Source organism: Puma concolor, chromosome B4 (genome assembly GCF_028749965.1).
Source record: "Puma concolor isolate L17-30 chromosome B4, mPumCon1.1.hap2, whole genome shotgun sequence".
Taxonomy (NCBI): Eukaryota; Metazoa; Chordata; class Mammalia; order Carnivora; family Felidae; genus Puma; species Puma concolor.
In genome coordinates this window covers 17,252,498-17,277,102 of record NC_141673.1, presented here as the reverse complement: position 1 = coordinate 17,277,102, position 24,605 = coordinate 17,252,498, and the positions used below count along the sequence as shown (strand labels likewise).

General features: G+C 39.5%; 1 protein-coding gene across 2 annotated transcripts in view; it reads right to left on the bottom strand.

Annotated features, from left to right (window-relative positions):
- Window positions 1-24,605, bottom strand: part of ALDH1L2 (aldehyde dehydrogenase 1 family member L2) — a 67,710-nt gene that overhangs the window by 23,319 nt on the left and 19,786 nt on the right. For both annotated transcript variants that reach the window (XM_086712475.1, XM_086712476.1), the window contains 10 exons: window positions 23,988-24,153; window positions 21,633-21,734; window positions 21,333-21,422; window positions 19,330-19,464; window positions 18,042-18,167; window positions 17,388-17,479; window positions 15,963-16,110; window positions 3,876-3,995; window positions 3,155-3,282; window positions 1,304-1,454 (listed from right to left, as the gene is read on the bottom strand). In XM_086712475.1, coding sequence (XP_086568601.1) covers window positions 1,304-1,454; window positions 3,155-3,282; window positions 3,876-3,995; window positions 15,963-16,110; window positions 17,388-17,479; window positions 18,042-18,167; window positions 19,330-19,464; window positions 21,333-21,422; window positions 21,633-21,734; window positions 23,988-24,153 — 1,258 coding nt within the window. The remainder of the gene's footprint in view (window positions 1-1,303; window positions 1,455-3,154; window positions 3,283-3,875; window positions 3,996-15,962; window positions 16,111-17,387; window positions 17,480-18,041; window positions 18,168-19,329; window positions 19,465-21,332; window positions 21,423-21,632; window positions 21,735-23,987; window positions 24,154-24,605) is intronic.

Below are 24,605 nucleotides of genomic sequence, written 5' to 3'. Positions count from 1 at the left end.
GAGATATAACATAATGCACATACCTTATGTTATATTCTCTATGACTCCCAGTAGGGTCTGAAGTAGCCCCCCATAATCAAATAAATACATGAGTATTGAAATATTTATTTAGTGAAACATGAATCTTTCCTCTAAGTGATATAAATACAAATTATAAATAGACTCATGTTGGTTCAGGTCAGCTTTTGGCAACAAATGAGTTCGAACCACTGAAACCAATTGATTTTCAGGTTTTGAAGCTCTCTGGTTTTCATAATTGAGGCTAAAGTGTGGGCGTGAACCACCACTACTAAATACTTACATCTGTATGACTTTGTGACTAAAACTACATTTATGCACAAACCCTAGTCTACCGCAAACTTGCTCCTAAGCCTCACTACATAACTTGCAGGGTATGTATTATTGTGACCATGTTACAGATGAGGAAAGGAAGGCTTAGAGAGAGCAAATAACTTTAACAACATCAGCTGCTAAGTGCCAAATCTGACTCTTGGACCGGTCTCTCTGACTCTATGTTAATAATGGTCACAGCAACTTGCCCAAATAAAATACTGTTTCCCAGTCTTCTCAGCCGATAGAGAAGGCCAGTGGGAGATATAAGCACAAGGGAGGTGGGGAATGCTTTTGAAAGCTCTCTTATATTTCTCTCCCTTGCCCACTTCCTCCTTCTTGCTGCCTGGCCAGTGCTGCAGTGGTTATCGTGAGCCTATGAGCAGTATGCATGCTGCTCTTTGTTATGAGCCTTACCTTTACCTTTCATACCCCGGGTGCTGAGGTCAAGAGCAATAGCCTGCTTCTCCTCACACATGTGCTATTTACTTTCTTATAGTAAAAAAGGAAATGAAATATTTATTGTGCCCATGTCTTAGAAAATTATTTTTCTTATACCCAGCTTACTTAGACAATGTATGTTAGCTCTCTGGCTTCTGTAGGCATTTGAGTTCTCGATCTCTCCATGACACCCTAGATGTCCAGAAGACTACCAGGTGCCCTTAGGAGATATAGTAAAGTACAAAAACCATCATGAGACTTTAGTTCAGAAAAATCTCGAGTTCAAATCCTAGCTCTGTGCTTTACTTACTAACGATGTGAGTGTATGCAAGTCATCTGTTGTCCTCAGGCCTCTGTTTCCTTGCCTGCAACAAGGGATAATAGCTATCGATCCACCACAGATGACTGTTATAAGGATAAGAGAAGAAAATCTAAGAGGTGCCCATAAAACATTGTCTTTACAAACTACTAAATGCTCGGCCCTTTTCCTTTTGGAATGATCTCCGTGGAGTCAAATGACATTTGTGCTCACCTGAATTTTGTCACACCAGCCAGCAAAATATCTGAATGTTTGCACAGACATTCCGATGTGAGTCTTCAGAGCCAGGGTGTAGACAGCCCCTGAATCAAGGGCTTCAATGGTTGCCAGCTCCTCCTGGTTCTCTTCCAGTAGGTCTGCAAGTCTGTATGGTCAGTGAAAGGAATTCATTCAACAAATATGGATTGAGCTCCTATTATGTATAAGGCACCATCCTAAGGGCTGAGAATTCAGAGGTGAACACACATGGACCAGGTCTTTGTCCTGATGGAGAATACGGTCCAGCAGGGAAGACATTAAACAAATCATTTCATACATAACTTGTTTCAGGAGTTACAAAAAAAAGAAGCAGAGGGTGTGGGAAGCCTGTACCATTTGCCTCATCAGTGTATAAAAAACAGAAGAGTGACTGAGCCACAATAATCAGAGGAGATCAATGACAGAAGACAGTGGGAATGTGGCTAGTTCATGAATATGCAAGGAGATGTTAGAGAGCACAACCCATGAGAATCCATGAACGCGAGGATTTCTTGTTGGTATAGAAATGCTTCCAACACTAACTGAAGAGACAAGATAGAAATATCTGGGGTGAATTACAGACACAACAACAGGTTTCTGGTAGGTGCCTAGCTTCTATGGGAAGATAAGTACAGGATTGTCTCAGGAGTATAAAATAGTCAAAATTCATTCTGCGTTCCCTTCCACCATTTTCCTCCACCCTTCAATGGTTTTTGCATTATTCCTTTTGGACTATTCTAAAGTTGGGCTCGAAATCCTCTTTCCCTCAATGTTTCTTCCAGATCCTGCTGTGAGAGATATTTTGACCAAGGTCAGCTATTTGGCCTTAGGGAAGCAGAAAAGTGAATTTATGCTTGAATCTAATTACATACTTGAATCTACATACTCGGTTACCAATTTATAATTCTTTCTAGGCCTTACTAGTTTTCCTCCTCATTCCTACTCCCTATGGGTCAGGCAGATTTAAAATCTGTCATTGAAAACAACAAAGTGCTGCGTAGTCCCCATTTGCTGTTCTATATCCCTTCTCCACACTGCTCTGTGACCTGGGATGATGACCTTTATTTATAGACCACATCACTTGGCTCCCCTGCTCCGTTACTGGGCTTGACTAATGAGAGACCAATGAACAGCACCCCCAGGAGAGTAAGCAATCGGGCATTGCACTCCCCAGCTCCCCCACAGATGGTTCAGCAGCTGCTGTGTCCCTCCCCGACAAACCACTGCAGTGTGGTCTTCTACAGCCACAGATCTTGCCACATTCCAGCAATAGCCCCTTCCTCTGTCCTAGATCTTGGAGTAGTCACAACTTTCCCTGTTGCTGTCCCTACCTGGGTACTTCATTATCCCTTGACCTTGCCTACATCTTTGTAAATCGTTTTTTATTAAATTTTTTTTCCTCTGGAACCCTGACTGCTCCAAGCACTAATGCAAAAATCAGGAACTCACATCTATGTAACTTTACAGGATGTAAATAACAGAAGACATATTACATAATGGGTGCATGCTAGACTATCTTGGGGAAATTTTTAAAAACTTGGCAATGTTAACCAATACCCAGAGACAGCAGATCTGTGTTTTTAAAAAAACACACCTGTTGGGGCGCCTGGCTGGCTCAGTCGGTTGAGCGTCTGACTTCGGCTCAGGTCACGATCTCACAGTCCGTGAGTTCGAGCCCTGCCTCGTGTTCTGTGCTGACAGCCCGGAGCCTGGAGCCTGCTTCGGATTCTGTGTTTCCCTCTCTCTCTGCCCCTCCCCCGTTCATGCTCTGTCTCTCTCTGTCTCAAAACTAAATAAACATTAAAAAAAAAATTAAAAAACCCACACCTGTACATCAACCTTCCTCTTTCTCTTGCATTCATTCTTCCCCATTCACCGTTTTCAAAGGCATCTTTTGCTGCTGCTACTGCTTTATCAACATCCACCAAAGAAGCATAGGATACTTTGCATATTATCTATTTCAAGATAAGGAAAACTAGGTTATAGGTTATTTATACAGAGATATATAAATATGCTTCTCTTGAAATTAATATTATATTAATAGCAAAAATAGAGTATTACTTATAAAACCCAGAGAATTTATGATGGAAAATCAATACATTGAGTAATAAAGTAAAGAAAAATTTAAACATGGAAATTGGAAGCCTGAAATTTGGGACTTCTCACATCACATGACACGATTGAAAGACACATTTAGGAAGAATATATCTGCTTCTTCCAGTGCCTTGGGGAAGCTGAATTTCTTGCCATGAGCTTGCCGAGTTTGAAAGTTCTTTTCTGCATAGAGCATTATGTGAAGCTATGCCTCTGATACGGATAGGTATAGCTATCTAAAATAATTATAAATATTCATTCCATAAAATAGATTACTATGGTCAGCAGCCAGTATCAGAACTGAATAGTTGAAAGAAATACATGGAGAACATTTATTTCTAGTAAGTTCTCAGAGGCAAAGTGATAGAATAAAGTAACTTCTTAAGACTCCCAGGTTTACAACTATTAAAATTTCATGACCAGTGGTCACTGCACACACTAAGCAATTACTCACGGATCCGTCTGTTGGGTTGATAGTATCATAGGTCTTTCCATCATCAGCATCTGTGAACTGTCCATTTATGAAACACTGATATGGCATTTTCACTGTCATTTCGTTGACCTCCTTTGAAACCTAAGATAGAAAATTATGTTAATAGAATCAGTGGATTTCTCTGCTTATCCATTTGATACCAAATAGCAATAAAGGAGTTTATTCACTAATGCAGCAGAGAGAAGTTAGGTCAGTAGAATTCCAGTTCCTAGTCTCCAGAAGAGACAAGCATATGTTAGATTTGGGCCTTATGATGCTCAGATTGGCCACTCAGCCAGGAGGTTAGCATCTCTGATGACCAAAGTACTCCTGGCTGGGCCTTATAAATATCTCAGATTTTCTTCATACAAATGAAAAAGAAGCAAAAGACCTACAGATCACGGAAACATCACCATCTAGTGGCAACATCTATGGAGCACAGTCATTGCTTTGCTTTGAGTTCGTGAAATTACCTTTTACATGGGTGCCATTTTAAGTTTTCTTTCCTTAAGTTCCTCCTCGTTTTTACTTTCTTTCTTACAAATGTATTACCTAAATTGTTCTCTACCATTACCTAGAGAGTGAATTTAGGTTAGTCCATTAACTACTATGAATGTGTTCTTTCAACAATAAAAAGGGAACAAGTCTCCCTGCTTCATACAGGTATTATGAGGAATAACTGAGAAAACATATGGGAAAGAACATTATTAGAATAAAATTTTATATCAATGCAAGGCATAAAAAGTAAATATAATAATTTTAAAAATAATTTCATATAGAGAAATTGATAATACTTTAAAAAAACCAAAAAAGTATCAAGAGGGTATCTTGTCTTATCCCACAGATAAGAAATTTTTCTATAAAATATTTCCATTGTGTTTATGTAGGATATAATGAAGGAATCTTCATCTGAATTGATGTGTCTCTGCACATAGTTCACTTTCCTAAACTCATCATTCTGAAAATATGCTAATTATGTATAAATATGTATATGTATAAATACACTAATTATGTATAAATATGTATTATCTAACTTGATTCCCCCAACTATCCTATAATGTACATATTATTATTTCCCCACTTAACATATGAGGAAACCGAGACTTAGAGAAGTTAAGCAACGTGCCAAAGCTCACACAGCTGGTAAGCAATGCTACGTGGGTTCAACTTTAGGTGGGTCTAACACCAAGATTCATGTTCTTAACTAGATGATAACTAAATTGCTTTCAAATTTCCCTGAAGTTTATTAAAAACAAATGGAATGAGAAGCATGCCTGGGATCCCATCTCTCCCTTAAGAGCTCTCCAGTAACTTGAAATCCCACATCCTTAGAACCATAGTGGCTGTGAAAACCAGCAATCTATTAGCCACCAGAAGGGGAAATGACTCCCCAGAAGCTCCCCAGAGGCCTCATCCCCACAGAACTCCCCAACTGGCTCTATTCTTCGTGTTTGTCTTTATTTGGCCTGAGAGCTTGCTCTGCCCAAACTGCCCTCAGCCTTCCATAAAGGCTGAGAGACCTTATTGGTTCAAGAAATGTAAGGAAATCTACATCCGCTCATTAGCTGATGACTAAGCTAGCCAAGTAGAGACTTCAGTGGTGGCAAACGACAAAGAATATAGGTTTTATGGGATTAGTCCAAGAAAGTCACCAAACAAAGAAAAGCAACAATAACACTCCCGATGAAGGGTGGGGGTCTTATTTCAAGAGTTGCCACATTCTGTTATTTAAAATGGCTAGTTTTCAACAAAAGATTCCAAGATACATGAAGAAGCATGAAAGCATAAAGAGTGGCCAATACATCGGAAAATAACCAGTCAATAGAAACCTTCCTTGAAGAAACCTAAACATTAGACAAAGATTTTTTTCTAAGATTATTGATTTATTTTGAGAGAGACAGAGAGTGTGTCCACACTCACAGGGTAGGGGCAGAGAGAGAGAGAGAGAGAGAGAGAGAGAGAGATCCCAAGCAGGCTCTTTGCTATCAGCACAGAGCCTGATGCAGGACTCGATCTCATGAACTGGGAGATCATGACCTGAGCTGAAATCAAAAGTTGGACGCTTAACTTACTGAGCCACCCAGGCACCCCATAGACAAAGATTTTAAATAAGCTTTTAAAAATGTATCCAAATAGAGGTTCTTGGGTGGCTCAGTTAAGCATCCAACTTTGGCTCAAGACATGATCTCATGGTTTGTGAGGTCAAGGTCCATGTCAGGCTCTGTGCTGACAGCTCAAAGCCTGGAGCCTGCTTCAGATTCTGTCTCCCTCTCTCTCTGCCCCTCCCCCACTCACACTCTGTCTCTCTTTTTCTCTCTCTCTCTCAAAAAAACATTTAAAAATTTTTAAATAAAAAAAATGTTTCCAAATAAGGAAGGAAAGGAAGCTATGTCTAAAAAAATTAAAGAAAAGTAAATGAACAATGTCTCACCAAATAGAGAATATTAAGAAAGAGAGAAGAATTATAAAAAAAGAACCAGTGGCGCCTGGGTGGCTCAGTCAGTTAAGCGGCCAACTCTTGATTTTGGCTCAGGTCGTGATCTCACAGTTTCATGAGTTCAAGCCCCACATGGGCCCTGCGCTGACAGTACGGAGCCTGCTTGATATTTTCCCTCTTTCTCTGTCCCTCCCCTGCTCACACTCTCTGTGTGTCTCTCAAAATAAATAAATAAACTGAAAAAAAAAAGTATTATAAAAAAGGAACTAAATACAAATTCTGGAGTTGAAAAGTGTAATAACTGAAATTTTAAAAAGTTATCATAGGGGCTCAACAGTAGATTCAAGAAAGCATAACAAAGAATGAACAAACTAGACAATATGTCAATAGAGATTACCCAGTCTGAAAACAGGAAGGAAAAAGAAGGCCTGTGGGATACCATCAAATGTATCAAAGCATGCATAATGAGAGTCCCAGAAGGAGAAGAGAGGGGAAAAGAGGCAGAAAGAGTATGTGAAGAAATAATGAATGAAAGTGTCCCAAATTTGATGAAAAACATTAAACCACCCATCCAAAAAGCTCAACAAACTCCAGGTAAGATAAACTCAAACAGACCCATTTTAGATACATCATAATACAATGGTTAAAAGCCAAAGGTAATGAGGGAATCTTGAAAGCAGCAAGAGAGAAGAATCCCATCACGTCAAATGGATCCTCGATAAAATTAACAGATGACTCGTCCTCAGAAACCATGGAGGCCAGATGGCAATAGGATGACATATTTAAAGTGCTGAAACCAAAAATTCCATATACAGCAAAACACCCTTTAAAAACAAAGGAGACACTAAGTCATTCCCAAATGAATAAACACTGAGAGAGTTCATTGCTAGCACACTGCCCTTTAAAAAGTTTACTAAAAGATACCTTTCAGGCTGCAGTGAAGGGACACTTGACAGTAACTTGAATCTACATGAAGAAATAAGCAAGCTAGATGAACATATTGGTTTCCCAATGCATATAAAAGCTATGTTTATGCTATACTGAGGTTTATTAAGTGTGCAACTACATTATGTCTAAAAAATCAATGTGTATATTTCATTAAAGATACTTTATCAATATCCTTCAATTAAAAAAGAAATACTTTATGTTCCAACATTCTGTCTTAACCCTGAGTTGATGTATGGTGGGAACAACTGGATGTTTAAGATATTTTTGTGATTCTTTGTTTTAATCTCCACCCCCCCCTTTTGTATATGTGATATGAAGCAAATGAGGAAACATCGTTCTAATGGTTTAATAAGGAAGGAGAAAGAAAGACCTTAATTTCTGAGTGGAGATGTCTCTTTCTATGTGGATAAGTCGATTAAGACCGTTGTCAAAAGTTGTGTTACTGCACCTGACTTTAGGATCCAAAAAGTCGGGGTTTTTTTGTTTTTGTTTTTTGTGGGTTTTTTTTTTTTTGCCACATTGTGCCTTTCCTCCTGGAATTGTAAGCTGAACACAATAATAGTACCTGTTTACACTGTGAAGTGGGTATTATTACAGAAAACACACTGGAGGCTTTCTCACTGTTAAGCAAATAATGCCTTGTGAATGTATGATCTACAGAGAAACCCCTGTAGTTTAACGTGCTGATGCTGTCTATCGTTTTAGCAAATAAATTTTGGATGTTTTTTTCTTTCCCTCAAACACACAAATAAATGAATACTTTATTGCAAAACATTGGTAACCCCCACCTGAGCTCTCAGTGGGTCATAATCACTGATCACAGATTAACAATGATCACAGACCATAACAAATGAAAAAGTTTGAAATATTGTGAGAATTACCAGAATGTGACACAGGGACATGAAATGAGAAGATGCTGTTGGAAAGATGGTAACAATAGACTTGCTTGATGCAGAGTTGCCACAAACCTTTAATTTGTGAAAAATATAATACCTGTGAAGCACACAGTAAAGCAAAGAAGGCAATAAAATGAGGTATGCCTGCAGAAGCAAAATGGAAAAAGAATAGATAAATTAAACTTAATCAAATTAAAATTAAAAACTTTTGCATGTCAAAGGACACTGTCAAAAAAGTAAAAAGAAAGCCCACAGAATAGGAGAAAATATTTACAAATCATGTATCTAATTAAGGTCTAGTACCCAAAATATACAAAAGCTCCTTACAACTCAACATTAAAAAGATATATATCCCAATTAAAAAATGGGTAAAGAATCTGAATGGACATTTTTCCCAAAGAAGAGATACAAATGACTAACAAAGACATGAAAAGAGACTCATCATTAGTCATCAGGGAAATGTAAACCAAAGCCACAATGAGATAGTATTTCTTACCCACAGCTAAAATAGAAAAGACAGACAAAGCAAATGTTGGTGAGGATATGGAGAAATCAGAACCTTTCTACATTGCTAGTGGGATTGTGAAATAGTATAGCCACTTTGGAAAACAGCTTGGATGTTCCTCAAAAAATTAAACATAGAGTTACCGCATGACTCATCAGTTGCACTCCTAGATATATACCCCAGAGAACTGAAAACATACATTCACACAAAACTTACACATGAATTTTCATTGCAGCATGATTTATAATACTAAAAAGTGAAAACAAAATGTGCATTAACTGAGGAATGGGTAAACAAAATGTGGTATATCTATACAACAATATTATCCAGCCACAAAAAGGAATGAAGTGGATAACACCTACTACAATATAGATGGACCTTGAACACATGGTGTTCAGTGAAAGAAGCCAGATGCTTAACAGGCCACAAATTGTGTGATTCCACTTATATGAAATATCTAAAGTAGGCAAATCCATGGAGACATGAAGGAGATTAATGGTATCTGGGAGCCAGGGGTGGGGGGAAGAAAGCAGAGAATCATTGTCAATGGATATAGTGTTTCTTTTTGGGGTGATAAAATTGTTCCATAATCAGAGGAGGGGGTTCAAGATGGTAGAGTAGCATGGAAGCTCTCAGCTTGTCTTGTCCCTGAAACACAGCCAGATCAGCACCAAACCATTTTGCATACCTAGGAAACTGATCTGAGGATTAACACAACAATATGCATAACTTGAGCCACAGAACTCAGCAGAAAGAGGAAAATTGATTTTTAATTGATTTTTATTTTCTTTTTACTTAATTAAAAAAATTTTTTTAAATTATTTTTAATATTAAAAATTTTTTTTAATTATTTTAGAATGTTTTTTATTTCATTGTAAATTTTTTATTCTATTTCACTTTCCTTATTTCATTTATTCTATTTTATTATATACATTAAACATTTTTTTTCTTACCTTTTTTTTTTTCTTTCCCCTTTTTCTCTGGTATATCAAGCTTCTTTCAATAAGCAGACCAAAACACAACTAGGATCTAGCTTCCTTTATTTGATTTTTTGTTTTGTTTTTAATTTTTTAATTTTTAATTTTTATTATTTTTTTCTTCCTCTAACAAGACAAAATGAAGGAATTCACCCCAAAAGAAAGAATAGGAAGAAATGATGGCAGAGGTTTAATCAACACGGATATAAGCAAGATAACTGAACTAGAATTTAGAACTGCATAATAAGAATACTAGCTGGGGTTGAAAAAGGCATAGAATCCCTTTAGACGGAGATAAAAGAAGTAAAATCCAGTTAGGACAAAATTAAAAATGCTATAACCAAGATGCAATCTTGAATGAATGCCATGGTGGCAAGGATGGATGAAGCAGAGCAGTGAATCAGCAATACAGAAGACAAAATTATGGAGAATAATGAAGCAGAAAGAGAGGGAAACAAAGTCAAGAGAGCATGATACAAGACTTAGAGAACTCAGTGATCTATTAAAAAGGAATAATATCCAAATCATAGAAGTTCCAGAAGATGAAGAGAGAGAAAAGGGGGCAAAATGTTTATGTGAGCAAATTAAAGTGGAACATGTTCTTAATCTGGGAAAGAATACAGACATCAAAATCCAAGAGACACAGAGAACTCCCATTAGATTCAACAAAAATGACCATCAATAAGGCATATCATAGTTGAATTCACAAGACACACAGAAAGACTTATGAAAGCAGCAAGGGAAAAATGTCCTTAACCTATAAGGGAAGAAAGATCAGGTTCACAGCAGACCTATCCACAAAACTTGGCAGGCCAGAAAGGAGTGGCAAGATATATTCAACATGCTGAATTGGAAAAATATGCAGCCAAGAATTCTTTATCCAGCAAGGGTATCATTCAAAATAGAAGGAGAGATAAAGAGTTTCCCAGACAAACAAAAACTAAAGGAGTTCATGACCACTACACCAGCCCTGCAGAAAATTTTAAGGGGGACTCTGAGTGGAGAAAAGATGAAACAAAACAAAAAAGACCAAAAGCAACAAAGACGAGAAAGGACCAGAGAACATCACCAGAAACACCAACTCTACAGGCAACACAATAGCACTAAATTATCTTTCAGTACTGACTCTTTTAGTCAATGGAGTAAAAGCTCCAATCAAAAGACATAGGGTATCAGAATGGATAAGAAAACAAGACCCATCTATATGCTGCTTACAAGAGACCCATTTGAGACCTAAGACCCCTACAGATTGAAAGGGGATGGAGAACCATCTATCATGCTAATGGTCACCAAAAGAAAGCTGAAGTAGCCATATGTATATCAGACAAACTAGATTTTAAAATAAAAACTGTAACAAGACATGAAGAAGGGTAATATATCATAATTAAGGGGTCTATCCACCAAGAAGACCTGACAATTGTAAGCATTCATGCTCCCAACATGAAACACCCAAATATATAAATCAATCACAAACATAAAGAAACTCGTTGATAATAGTACCACAATAGTAGGGGATTTCAACACCCCACTTACAGCAATGGACAGATCATGTAAGCAGAAAATCACCAAGGAAACAATGATTTGAATGACACACTGGTCTGAATGGACAAAACGTATATTCAGCACATTTCATCCTAAAGCAGCAGAATACACCATGTTCTTCTCAAGGGCACATGGACTATTCTCCAGAATAGATCACAAACTGGGACACAAATTAGCCCTTAACAAGCACAAAAATATAGAGATCATACCTTGCACATTATCAGACTACAACACTATGAAACATGAAATCAACTACAAGAAAAAAATTGGAAAGACCATGAATACTTGGAGATTAAAGAACATCCTCCTAAAGAATGAATGGGTTAGCCAAGAAATTAAAGAGAAAATTAGAAAGTACATGAAAGCCAATGATAATGAAAACACAATAGCCCAAAACCTCTGGGATGCAGCAAAGGTGGTCATAAGAAGGAAATATATAGCAATCCAGGCCTTCCTATAGAAGGAAGAAAGGTCTCAAATACACAACCTAACCCTACACCTAAAAGAGCTGGAAAAAGAATAGCAAATAAAGTCCCAACACCAGCAGAAGATAGGAAATAAAATTAGAGCAGAAATCAATGGTATCAAGATTAAAAAAAAAAAAACAATAAAATGAAACTAGAAGCTGGTAGTTTGAAAGAATTAACAAAATCGATAACCCCCTAGCCAGACTGATCAAAAAGAAAAAGGAAAGGACCCAAATAAATAAAATCATGAATGAAAGAGGAGAGATCACAACTAACACCGCAGAAATACAAATAATAATAAAAGAATATGAGCAATTATATGCCAACAAATTGGGCAATCTGGAAGAAATGGATAAATTTCTAGAAATATACAAACTACTAAACTGAAACAGGAAGAAATAGGAAATTTGAACAGACCCATAACCATTAAAGAAATTGAATCAGTAATCAAAAATCTCCCAACAAACAAGAGTCCAGGGTGATGGCTTTCCAGGGGAATTCTACCAAACATTTAAAGAAGAGTTAACACCTGTTATTTTGAAGTTTTTCCAAAAAATAGAAATGGAAGGAAAACTGCCAAACTCATTCTACAAGGCCAGCATTACCTTGATTCCAAAACCAGACAGAGACCCCACTAAAAAGGAGAACTATAGACCAATTTCCCTGATGAACATAGATGCAAAAATTCTCAAGAAGATACTAGCAAACCAGATCCAACAATACATTAAAAGAATTATTCACCACGATCAAGTGGGATTTATTCCTGGGATGCAGGGCTGTTTCAATATCCACAAATGAATCAATATGATACATCACATTAATAAAAGAAAGGATAAGAACCACATGATCTTCTCAATAGATGCAGAGAAAGCATTTGACAAAATACAGCATCCCTTCTTGATAAAAACCCTCAAGAAATTAGGAATAGAAGGATCATACCTCAAGATCATAAGAGCCATATGCAAAAGACCCACCGGTAAGATCATCCTCAATGGGGAAAAACTGAGAGCTTTCCCCTAAGGTCAGGAACACGACAAGGATGCCTACTCTTGCCACTGTTATTCAACATAGTGTTGGAAGTCCTAGCCTTAGCGATCAGACAACACAAAGAAATAAAAGGCATCCAAATCTGCAAGGAGGCAGCCAAACTTTCACTCTTTGCAGACAACATGATATTCTATGTGGAAAACCCAAAATATTCCACCAAAAAATGGCTAGAACTGATTCATGAATTCAACAAAGTCACAGGATATAAAATCAGTGTACAGAAATCAGTTGCATTTCTATATAATAATGAAACAGCAGAAAGAGAAACCAAGGAATCGATCCCATTTACAATTGCACCAAAAACTATAAAATACCTAGGAATAAATCTAACCAAAGAGGTAGAAAATCTATACACTGAAAACTATAGAAAGTTTATGAAAGAAACTGAAGACACACACAAAAAAATGGAAAAACATTCCGTGCTTATGGATTGGAAGAACAAATATTGTTAAAATGTCGATACTACCCAAAGCAGTCTACGTATTCAATGCAATCCCTATCAAAACAACACCAGCATTCTTCATAGAGCTAGAACAAACAATCCTAATATGGAACCAGAAAAGACCCTGAATAGCCAAAGCAATCCTGAAAAAGAAAAACAAAGCTGGAGGTACCACAATCCCAGACTTCAAGCTGTATTACAAAGCTGTAATCATCAAGACAGTATGGTACTGGCATGAAAACAAACACATAGATCAATGGAACAGAATAGAGAACCCAGAAATGGACCCACAAACGTATGGCCAACTAATCTTTGACAAAACAGGAAATCATATCCAATGGAAAAAAGACAGTCTCTTCAGCAAGTGGTGCTGGGAAAACTGGACAGCGACATGCAGAAGAATGAACCTGGACCAATTCCTTACACCATACACAAAAATAAATTCAAAGTAGATGAAAGACCTAAACATAAGTCAGGAAGCCATCAAAATCCTAGAGGAGAAAACAGGCAACAACCTCTTTGACCTTGACTGCAGCCAACTTCTTGACATGTCTCTGGAAGCATGGGAAACAAAAGCAAAAATGAACTATTGGGACCTCATCAAAATAAAAAACTTCTGCACAGCGAAGGAAACAATCAGCAAAACTAAAAGGCAACTGATGGAACGGGAGAAGATATTTGCAAATGACATATCAGATAAAGGGTTAGTATCCAAAATCTATAAAGAACTTATCAAACTCAACACCCAAAAAACAAATAATCCAGTGAAGAAATGGGCAAAAGACATGAATAGACACTTCTCCAAAGAAGACATCCAGATGACTAACAGACACATGAAAAAATGTTCAACATCACTCATCATCAGGGAAATACAAGTCAAAATCACAATAAGATACCACCTCACACCTGTCAGAATGGCTAAAATTAAATTAACAACTCAGGCAACCACAGATGTTGGCGAGGATGTGGAGAAAGAGGAATCCTTTTGCATTGCTGGTGGAAATGCAAACTGGTGCAGCCACTCTGGAAAACAGCATGGTGGTTTCTCAAAAAATTAAAAATTGAGCTACCCTACAACGCAGCAATTGCACTATTAGGTATTTATCCAAGGGACACAGGTGTGCTGTTTAGAAGGGGCACATGCACCTCAATGTTTATAGCAGTGGTGTTGACAATAGCCAAAGTATGGAAAAAGCCCAGCTGTCCATCAATGGATGAATGGATAAAGAAGACGTGGCATATATACACAATGGAATATTACTTGGTGGTCAAAAAGAATAAACTCTTGCTGTTTGCAACGACATGAATGGAACTAGAGTGTATCATGCTAAGTGAAATCAGTCAGTCAGAGAAAGACAAATATCACATGACATCACTCATATGTGGACTTTAAGAAACAAAACAGATGAACATAGGGGAAGGGAAGCAAAAATAAGATAAAACGTAAGAGACAAACCGTAAGAGACTCTTAAATAAAGAGAACAAACCGAGGGTTGCTGGAGGAGTGTTGGATGGGGGGGTGGGCTAAATGGGTGTGGGGCATGAAGGAGGACACTTGTTGGGATGAGCACTGGGTGTTCTACGTAAGCGATGAATCACTAATTTCTATTCCTAAAATCATTATCACACTATATGTTAACTAACTTGGATTTAAATTAAAAAAAAAAAAAAGACTTAGAAGAGAGAACTGGTAGAGAATAGGGGCACTACAACCATTTCAGTTAACACATGGTTTTCTCTAAAGGCCTAGCCTTACATAGATGAAAACGCTTTGGAACTAAGATATGTAATGTGTTTTCATTCAGTGCATATTGATATTTTGTGGCATGATAAAATAAAAAAATAAATAAACTTGGGCATAATAAAAAAAAAAAGTTCCACAATCAGATAGTGGTGATGGTTGCACAACTCTGTGACTATACTTAAAACCACTGAATTGGGGGCGTCTGGGTGGCTCAGTGGGTTGAGCAGCGGGGTCTTGATTTTGGCTCAAGTCATGATCCCAGAGTTATGGGATTGAGCCTCATGTTAGGGAGAGAAGATTCTTTCTCTCTCCCTCTGCCCCTCTCCCTTGCACATGCACCCTCTCTCTCTCTCTCTAAAAAGCAAAACAACTACTGAACTGTACATTTTCATTTCTTTAAATGTTTATTTATTTTAAGAGAGAAGGAGGGCACGCAAGTGGGGGAGGGGCAGAGGCAGAGAGAGAGAGAATCCCACGCAGCCTCCACGTGCAATTTGGAGCCCGACTCAGGGCTTGATATGGGGCTCCATCCCATGACCACGAGATCATCATGGGAGATCACGATCAAGAGTCAGACACTTAACTGAGTAAGCCACCCAGGTGTCCCTTAACTGTACATTTTTAAAGGGTGAATGTAATGGTGTCTGAATTATAAGTCACTAAAATACCTGTTTTAAAAGGTATTTAAAATGTGGGGCGCCTGGGTGGCTCAGTCCGTTAAGTGTCTGACTTCGGCTCAGGTCATGATCTCACAGTTTGTGAGTTCAAGTCCCGCATGAGGCTCTGTGCTGGCAGCTCAGAGCCTGGAGCCTGCTTCAGATTCTGTGTCCCCCCTCCCCCCGTCTCTCTCTCTCTCTGCCGCTCCCCTACTCACACTCTGTCTCTCTCTCAAAAAATAAATAAATAAACATTAAAAATAAATAAATAAATAAATAAATAAATAAATAAATAAATAAATAAATAAAAGGTCATAAATGTAAAAACAAATGGACAAAAGGAACCACATTCCTTTATAGTGTATGGGTCCTAATGATTTAGATTTCCTGAAGCACAGAAAAGCTTACATAATCCACCACCAGTTCCTCTTCCGATTCTTCTCCTCTCAGTTTCCTCACAACTTTCTGAATGAAGTCTTCAAACTTGGTGGCCAGATAGACATCTTCATTCTGTAGTTGAAGCCCACCGCACTTCTGTCTGATCTCTTCAACCAGCCTTCAGGTAAGAACCAGTTCACGTTACTTACATTTTTAAAAGAGTTTAGGGGCACTGTGTCATTACATTTGTCAAGTTGCTTTGAGATAAGACATGTCACATGCCTATTTACCACCTATGAGATCTTCTATGATAATTGAAGAAATTGATAAGACCGGGAGAACAAAATCAAAAAGCTGCATTCTAAAAAAATTTTTACTGTTTATTTATTTTGAGAGAGACAGAAAACGCACATGCACATGTGTGTGCATGAGAGGGGGAGTGGCAGAGAGGGACAGAGAGAGAGAGAGAGAGAGAGAGAGAATCTCGAGCAGACTCCATGTTATCAGCACAGAGCCCAATGCAGGGCTCAATCTCACAAGCCGCGAGATCATGACCTGAGCTGAAACCCAGAGTTGGAGGCTTAACCAACTGAGCCACCCAGGTGCCCCTAAAAAGGTGTCTGGAAGGACAGTGGATATTCTTTTGTCTTTAACTTTGTGCATGGCTATGATAAAAGAAACCAAGGCAAAAACATTTTACTTACTTGCAAGCAAGATAATTAAGGGGCACATAAAATCAGTTCCTATCCTTTCAAAGGTGCTCAAGGAATAAGGAATAAAGAAAAGTCCCTAATGTAAATAAAGATTATGAAACAAAAGACATTGTATAATATTTTCTGTAGATCATATATAAGAATGGAGCAAACATTTGTTTTATTACGTGGTTAGTGTTGGTACTAAGCAGAATCAAAATTATTTTTGAGGGGCACCTGGGTGGCTCAGTCGGTTAAGTGTCTGACTTTAGCTCAGGTCATGATCGTATGGTTCATGGGTTCAAGCCCTGCATTGGGCTCTGTGCTGACAGCTCAGAACCTGGATCCTCTGTGTCTTCCTCTTCTTCTGCTCCTCCCCTGCTTGCACTATGTTTCTCCTCTCTCAAAAATAAATAAACACCAAAAAAAAAAAATTCTCATTTAGAGCTTCCCAACTCCAGTGTCATATCGGAGGAAAATTAGCTAACAAATGTGAGGACGAATTTTAAAAAGAAACAAACAATTAGAAGCACTGATTTTCTAGGTATACAGGAGATATGAAAACAACTCCTGGCTAGTGACAGAGAAAGGAACAAAGATATGTGTTTGGCCGTGGAAACAAACAATCCAAAAAAGATGAAGAAAAGAGAAATAGAATAATGGTAGAGTGATAACATCCAGAACAAAGGGTTGGATTGGATCTTCAAAGTCAAAGTCAAAATCCCCAGTGGAGGGTTGTGAGTCAACAGGGTGATAGTTTTACCTGACAACATCCATTGAGCTTGCTCCAGATTTAAAGAAGTCTGTCGAGTCTTCAATAACAAGGACGTTACTTAAAATTCCAGCCCAGATGACCTATACGGCAAGGATAATTTTTATGAAGGGCGTGCCATGAAAAACACAGTGGCAGAGACTGACCAGTGCCTCACCAAACCTACTTTTTTTTTTCATCTTGGATACATGGTCTGACTACATTTTTTAGCAACTCTTCAAGTTAGATGTAGCCGTATGACTGACTTCTAGCCAATGAGTATGAGCGGAGGTGAACTTGACACCCAGTCTTGACCCATGAAGAACCTCCTTCACACAATTCTCTGTGCGCTTTTGCCCTTTTTGGCTGCCTGGACTGTAGGTGACTTTGAAGATAGCATAGCCTGGGTCCCTGAATGACTCCACCCCTAATCCTCACATTCCAGCTTCACCTCTAATCCCCCTGCCAACCTAGAACTGCCTGGGATTATTTTGTGAGTAAGAAATAACTTTGCATATACATTTTGGAGTTGATTCCTACTATGGCTAATACAAAAAAGAGGAGAAATAAAGTTCCATCCTCACTACTCTGAAGACTGATGGTACAGTTGCAAAAATGCTTCAGTTTTGCAAGGTAAGGGTAACATTAAGGACATCACATGTTCACCTTGATGGTCCCTGCCACCTTCACCTCTTCGGCTGTAAGTTCTAGCACTGAGGTCTCACCCGCTGAAAAGTACTGAGAGGCTGGAATCATTCTTCCATCTTCAAACTGCAAATTCCTCACCATCAGCTACAGTGCAGCAACAAGACAAACAGAAGGATTGAAGATTAGGACAATTCAAAAGTGAGGTTGGTAGGGGAAGACGTGTCATAGATTACACAAATACAAGGGGCAGCTTATTTGGCAAATACAAAAATATGGATAGAAAGCACTCACCATTATTTGTAAAAGGACTGAAATGGTATTTTAATAAAGGCAGCAGAAAGGAGAAAGTTAAGTCTAGGGGTAGCTACATCTCAAAATCGGTAATAAGCTCCCAAAAAATTGGCATTTGGATATATGTAGACTAAAACCTACTGTAACTCCTCTTCCTCCTCCTCCTCCTCCTCCCACTCCTCCTCTCCCTCCTCCTCCTCTTCCTCCTCCTCCCATCATCTGAACACTTACTCTGTAGCAGGCACAGTGCTATGTATTCATGTATGGATGCACGTATCCCATTTTAGTCTCATAAATCCCGATGGAAGCAGGTGCCATTATTATCCCCATTTTACTGATGAGGAAATGGAGACTCAGTGAGGGTAAGTGATTTGCCCAATGCCGCACAGCTGGAGTTACAACCGAGAAGCAGCTGGACCCTGAAGCCTACAATCTTAATAACTGATCTACCCTGCCAGCTACCAGGATATATCTGTAAGCTGCAAATTCCCCTTTGCTTTCTTCAAAGAGCCCACTGGGGCCAAGGGCCCATGCTTCCAAGCACAGCAGTGAGGGTGGCTGCCTGCGTGGAAGGCAAAGGCAAGGAGCATCTGAAGAGGGCCACATCCATTGCATTTAGCCTCCTGGGCTCCAGCAGTGGGAAGGCAGACAGATGGGACTACTGTCTGTTTTATAGATGAGGAAACAGAGACTCAGAGGGGAGAAGCGTCCTCCACAAGACCAGTAAGTAGCAGAGCAGGGATTCACATCCTGTTTCCTGACTAAATTCCAAACTCTTTCTACTGTGCCACCAAGGTGACTGCACAGGTCCTTGAGGCTCATCCTAGGGAGACTTGTTCTCAACTAGGCGCACAGAGCCAGCTCATCCCCTGACAGAAATAGGGCATGGGTATCTCGAGCCTCCCATGTCCCACTGCAAAGCTGGATTACCTTGTAAAAGGTATTTCCTTAGTAGCTTGGGTTATAGAAGGAAACCAAAAACGTTACTTTATAGGTGACCATATTGAACACTCACTGCTTTTCCATCATTACCAAAAAGAACAAGTCCATTTTTGGTAACAAGACCAGGCTTCGTGGCACCTTTGATTTCCAGTGGTTCTCCAGAAGGCACGGAGCTTTTCAGCAATGACGAGCCGTAAAACGTGACCATCTAAGAAAGAGATCAAACCCATGTGAAATGAGGGAGTTACACCTACAAACAGGGGTGTGTGCAAACAGCACTCCCTGCAAAAAAGCTCCAGTTGGAATCATCATCTCTGATAAAATCGGAACACCCCGATGTGGGAGACTATATCAAGCATCTGTGGAAACGACACCGAGCAAGAGATAGTTTATGAATGTACAACTGAAGAGTTTCAAGAATGCCTCACAACCAGATGACATTTATCATTTCTTCACATGGATACGAAGGTAAATGAGACAAAAGGCCTTGCAGACTTCGCAGCCTGAAGGTAGGATTTTCAAAGGGGAGGGGAGGTGGTGATGGCAGAGTCAGTGAGGGCAGGTGCAGGTAGCAACCAGATGATTACAGTCCAGTGCGATTACTGATGGGAAGTACAGGGTGCTTTGTGGGTCAGTTCATGGAAACAGGACTGGATCCAGACTGTAACTAAGAAAATGTGATGGTAATTGATTTGTGATTGTAATTCTATGACTATTAGCTATCACCTATTAAAGATTATAATAGTTAACATTTATTGAATACACATGCCCAGGACTCAGTATGTAAATGAATTAACATGTATTAACTCACTTAATTTTCACAATGACCTGTAGCCAATAAAAGAGACACTATTATTATTTTTTAAGTATATTTATTTTGAGAGAGAGTGTGTGTGTATGTGCAGGAAAGGGGTGCCGGCGGGGGGGGGGGGGTGGGGAGGGAGAGAGAGAACCCCAAGCAGATTCTATGCTGTTAGTGGAGCCCGATGCAGGGCTTGATCCCTGAACCGTGAGATCATGACTCAAGCCAAAATCAAGAGTCAGATGCTTAACCAACTGAGCCACCCAGGTGCTATTATTAGTCCCATTTGCAATAAGGAACCCAAAGCCCCACTGGTTAAGTAACCTGCCTGAGATTACTCAGCAAACAGTGGTAGAGCCAGAATTTTAACAGAAACATTCTGGCTTCAGTTCCCACTCACTTAACTACTGCACTAAACTCCCTCTCTTGGTCCTTCCTGATCCCACATATTTTTGTTGGCACCTAATACATACTAAGAATCCTGCTTAAGTGAGGATATTATCAAGACAATAACATGAAGTCCTTGCCCCATGGAGTACAAAGCCTAGTAGGGGTGGGGGGATTGATAAATAAAGAGACCCTGACAATATATAATACGCTGTGTCAGAGGCAGGCAGGGGGTTGTTGGACCAGGAGGAGGGACCCCCAACCTGGCCAGGACGGGCCTGTGAAGTCAGGGAACTCCCAAGGAGAGCTGAAACCTGAGAGCCAAGTTGGGTTGAGATTTCCCAGGGATTATAAGACCCTTCCTGCTCCTCCCCTGCCCCCCCCCCCCCACACACACACAGCCACCTCTCCCACCTGCTCCTTACACCTGAGGCTCTTTGGGACTCCTAGACTGGGTAACACACTCTCCTATCTCTGGGCCTTTGCTTCTTTGTTTCCTTCTCTACCTGCTGACCTCTTGAAGGGCAAACAAATGGACCAGCTTTTCTAGGAAGCCTTTCCTACTGCACCTGAGTCTGGGCCTCAAGGATAGCATTTGTCTTATTGCCTTGTGAGTGCTTATTCACTTCTCTGCTTTCTCCATAAAACTGTAGGCTCCTTGAGAGCAGAGGCTGTGCCTAGTATCTGCTTCACAGCAAATGCTCAGTACGAGTAAAGATGGGGGTGTTTTCATCCAGCTGGTCACATACACCTAGAATCACAGACCCTCTTCATGACCAAGGAAAGAACCAGAGGACTTATGTGTAATATCTTTTACAAAGGTAACACACACACACACACACACACACACACACACACACACACACAAATTGGTCCCTGGCACATACCTGTCCATTTATCTCTGTCCAAGCTCCAGGGACTTTATCATGACCTCGGATCCAGTTATGCAAAACTTCGGCAGACTGATCCCAAGAAATCTAAGAAAGCACAAAGCTGAATCTCCTAATGCTATGAGTGTCAAAAGCAATAGAAACATCTCTCTCCATCAGTGGTGGAAGTGGGGTTGGGTAAGCATAGAATAGGCTGGATTGGAGATCTACCCTTTGGCCAGGAAATTGTACGTTGGGAACTACTTAAAGGTAAATGGCCAAGAACTTTGGGGTGTATTATTGAGTGGATATAAATACCTCAGCATTTTCCTTTTTCTGGATGCCTTCATATGTTGCTCCTTCTTCTGGTTGGGGAATGCGAGGAGCTTTTCCATCGGCTATGAGTTGAACAGCTTCCACCTAAAGCCAAAAACATTATCTGGGTTATAGCCCAATGGTCATCATCTGTTTAATTGAAGCTCTGCAAAACAGAATTGCTACATAGAAATCTGTCCAGAGAGTCAGACTATAATAATAGACAACTACCATTTCTTCAGGTCCATCTATGTGCCAGGCAATGTGATAGCTACTTCATAGAAAATATCCTTTGCAGACATCACACCAATCCTGCCAGGTAGATATTATTATTCTGGTTTTACAGATGAGAAAAACGAGGCCTAGAGAAGTGAAGCAACTAACTCAAGAGCAGAGGTAGCCAATAGGCATCAGAAGCAAGATCTCCACCCAAGTCTACCTATTGCCAATATCAAGCCTGTACTCTTAAAAATGACTCCCTTGTTTCAACAAATTTCAACATCCCTTGATGACCCAGTGGGAATTTCAGTAATATAATTGTAAAATAAGTCACTGTGAGTGATTTCTATTTATCATGATGATTCTAGAAAGCAGTACGTTGTTATATTTAAGAAATTCAACTTGGGGCGCCTGGGTGGCGCAGTCGGTTAAGCGTCCGACTTCAGCCAGGTCACGATCTCGCGGTCCATGAGTTCGAGCCCCGCGTCAGGCTCTGGGCTGATGGCTCAGAGCCTGGAGCCTGTTTCCGATTCCGTGTCTCCCTCTCTCTCTCTGCCCCTCCCCCGTTCATGCTCTGTCTCTCTCTGTCCCAAAAATAAATAAAAAAATGTTGAAAAAAAAATTAAAAAAAAAAAAAAAAGAAAGAAATTCAACTTACTTTCTAGTGTAGGACACCTGAAATTTAAAAATAATTAAAATCTACCCATGAGTTTGATTGCCTTTGGGATGTGTCCTGGATTCTCTTCTGTGCCAGATTCTCGTTTGCCTTGAGAGTCTCTCTCCTTCATGGGGAGGCCTACCTGAGCTTCAGTTCCCAGACCTCGCTCTCAGCATACACAGCTGCTGACCAACACCCACCCCCCAAAAGTATGCGGATGGAGAGACCTGAGAACAGGGCCAGTTCATAGCTCATTCACTTGCCCACTTGTAGCTATAATATCATTGGATACATGATCTGGGCTTGAGCAAATGCCACTGAACACACCCAACACTACTTTGATTGTAATGATCATTTTTTAGCACCTACTGTGTGCCAGGCACGTTACACAAATGCTACCTAATTTTCATAGCATGCCTGTGAGTCAGGCAGTTATCTACACTTTACAGATAAGGAAACCAAGGCTGGCGAAGCTAAGCGACTTGCCTACTGTCAACAGGCAAGCAGTAGAATGAGAACTTTGGTGTCTTTCTGGTAATGTCAACAGGTAAGCAGTAGAATGAGAACTTTGGTGTCTTTCTGACACCAGTGCCCTTCTCTCTTAATCATTAAATGATACAAACAAATCACTGCTGTCTTTCCTCCTAAATCCATAGCTGCTGCTTTTTCCTAATGTCCATCTCTGTGTGGCTGCTTCTACTATATATATCGAACTCGGAAAAAATTAAATGACACTGAAATTATCTTTCGGTATTTCTACAAGCTAATATATTTTTATGTTGTGGTGCATGTGCTTTGAGCTTTTTGCCCAGAGCCCATCTGAAAAAATTAAGCAATGCCAAATTTCACCCTGTTACATAGACTGATTTCAAATACTTTTGAAGGAAGTCCAACTTCCAGAGCAAAATTTCTTTTTTTTTAAATTTTTTTTTTTTTCAACGTTTATTATTTTTGGGACAGAGAGAGACAGAGCATGAACGGGGGAGGGGCAGAGAGAGGGAGACACAGAATCGGAAACAGGCTCCAGGCTCTGAGCCATCAGCCCAGAGCCTGACGTGGGGCTCGAACTCACGGACGGCGAGATCGTGACCTGGCTGAAGTCGGACGCTTAACCGACTGCGCCACCCAGGCGCCCCCAGAGCAAAATTTCTTAAGAGTCTGTACACTTCTTTACAATTAGTCATTATAAACAGGGTTGGAGATTCAAGAATTTGGCAAAATAAATGAAGCCATTTCATTGCTACTTCATCCATTTTATCAGTGCTCTCAGAAGAACAAGATAGCTTCACAAACTAAGAAATTTTAACATTCAGATTTCCACCCTAAATGTACCATCCTACTGGCAGATATAAAATCTAATTTTGTTTTTCAGCTTTATACTGTGTGTAACAATTAATATAGGAAAATTCTCAATAAAAGAAAAATATTTCTAAAATCTTAAAGGTTTACTAAATTCTTCTCGATGGCATAAATATACTAACCATGGCTTTGATTCCTTCAGGAAAGAGAAACCGATTATAAAGTGCATCCACTGTATCATTGGGTTCAACATCACATGACTTCTGAAGAAGGATGGGTCCTGTGTCTAAACCATCATCAGCCCAGAAAACAGAAAACCCAGCTTTCTTATCTCCCATAATTAGAGTCCTGTGAAAAGAAGAGCTTCAACTTAAAATGTTGGTATAATGTATGACAAAGTGATGAGTTAGTGATATTAAAGTACAAGATAGTTACAATGGAAAGTAGACAGTGAGGGAAGCTACCATGAGAAATTAACAGCAAAGCCAGGAGATGTCAGCATTCATAAAATCACTACTGAATGGTACCACTATTTTGTACATTCCCATATCTATAGTCTTTCTTGTTAATACACACTAATGACTGCTAGTCTATTCAAAAGGGCACTGGAGCCCATCATTACTACCACTCATTAACTGCCAGTTGCCAGCTTTCTACTGTGGCATCAAGCAATTTTGCCCACCTGGGTCCAATTCCTACATCATAGTTGACCCTGTATTAGGCAGAATAAGATAAAGGAAAATAAAGCGGAAGATACTCAGTAAAGGAGAACTGATTATTAATTGAGATGATATAATTTG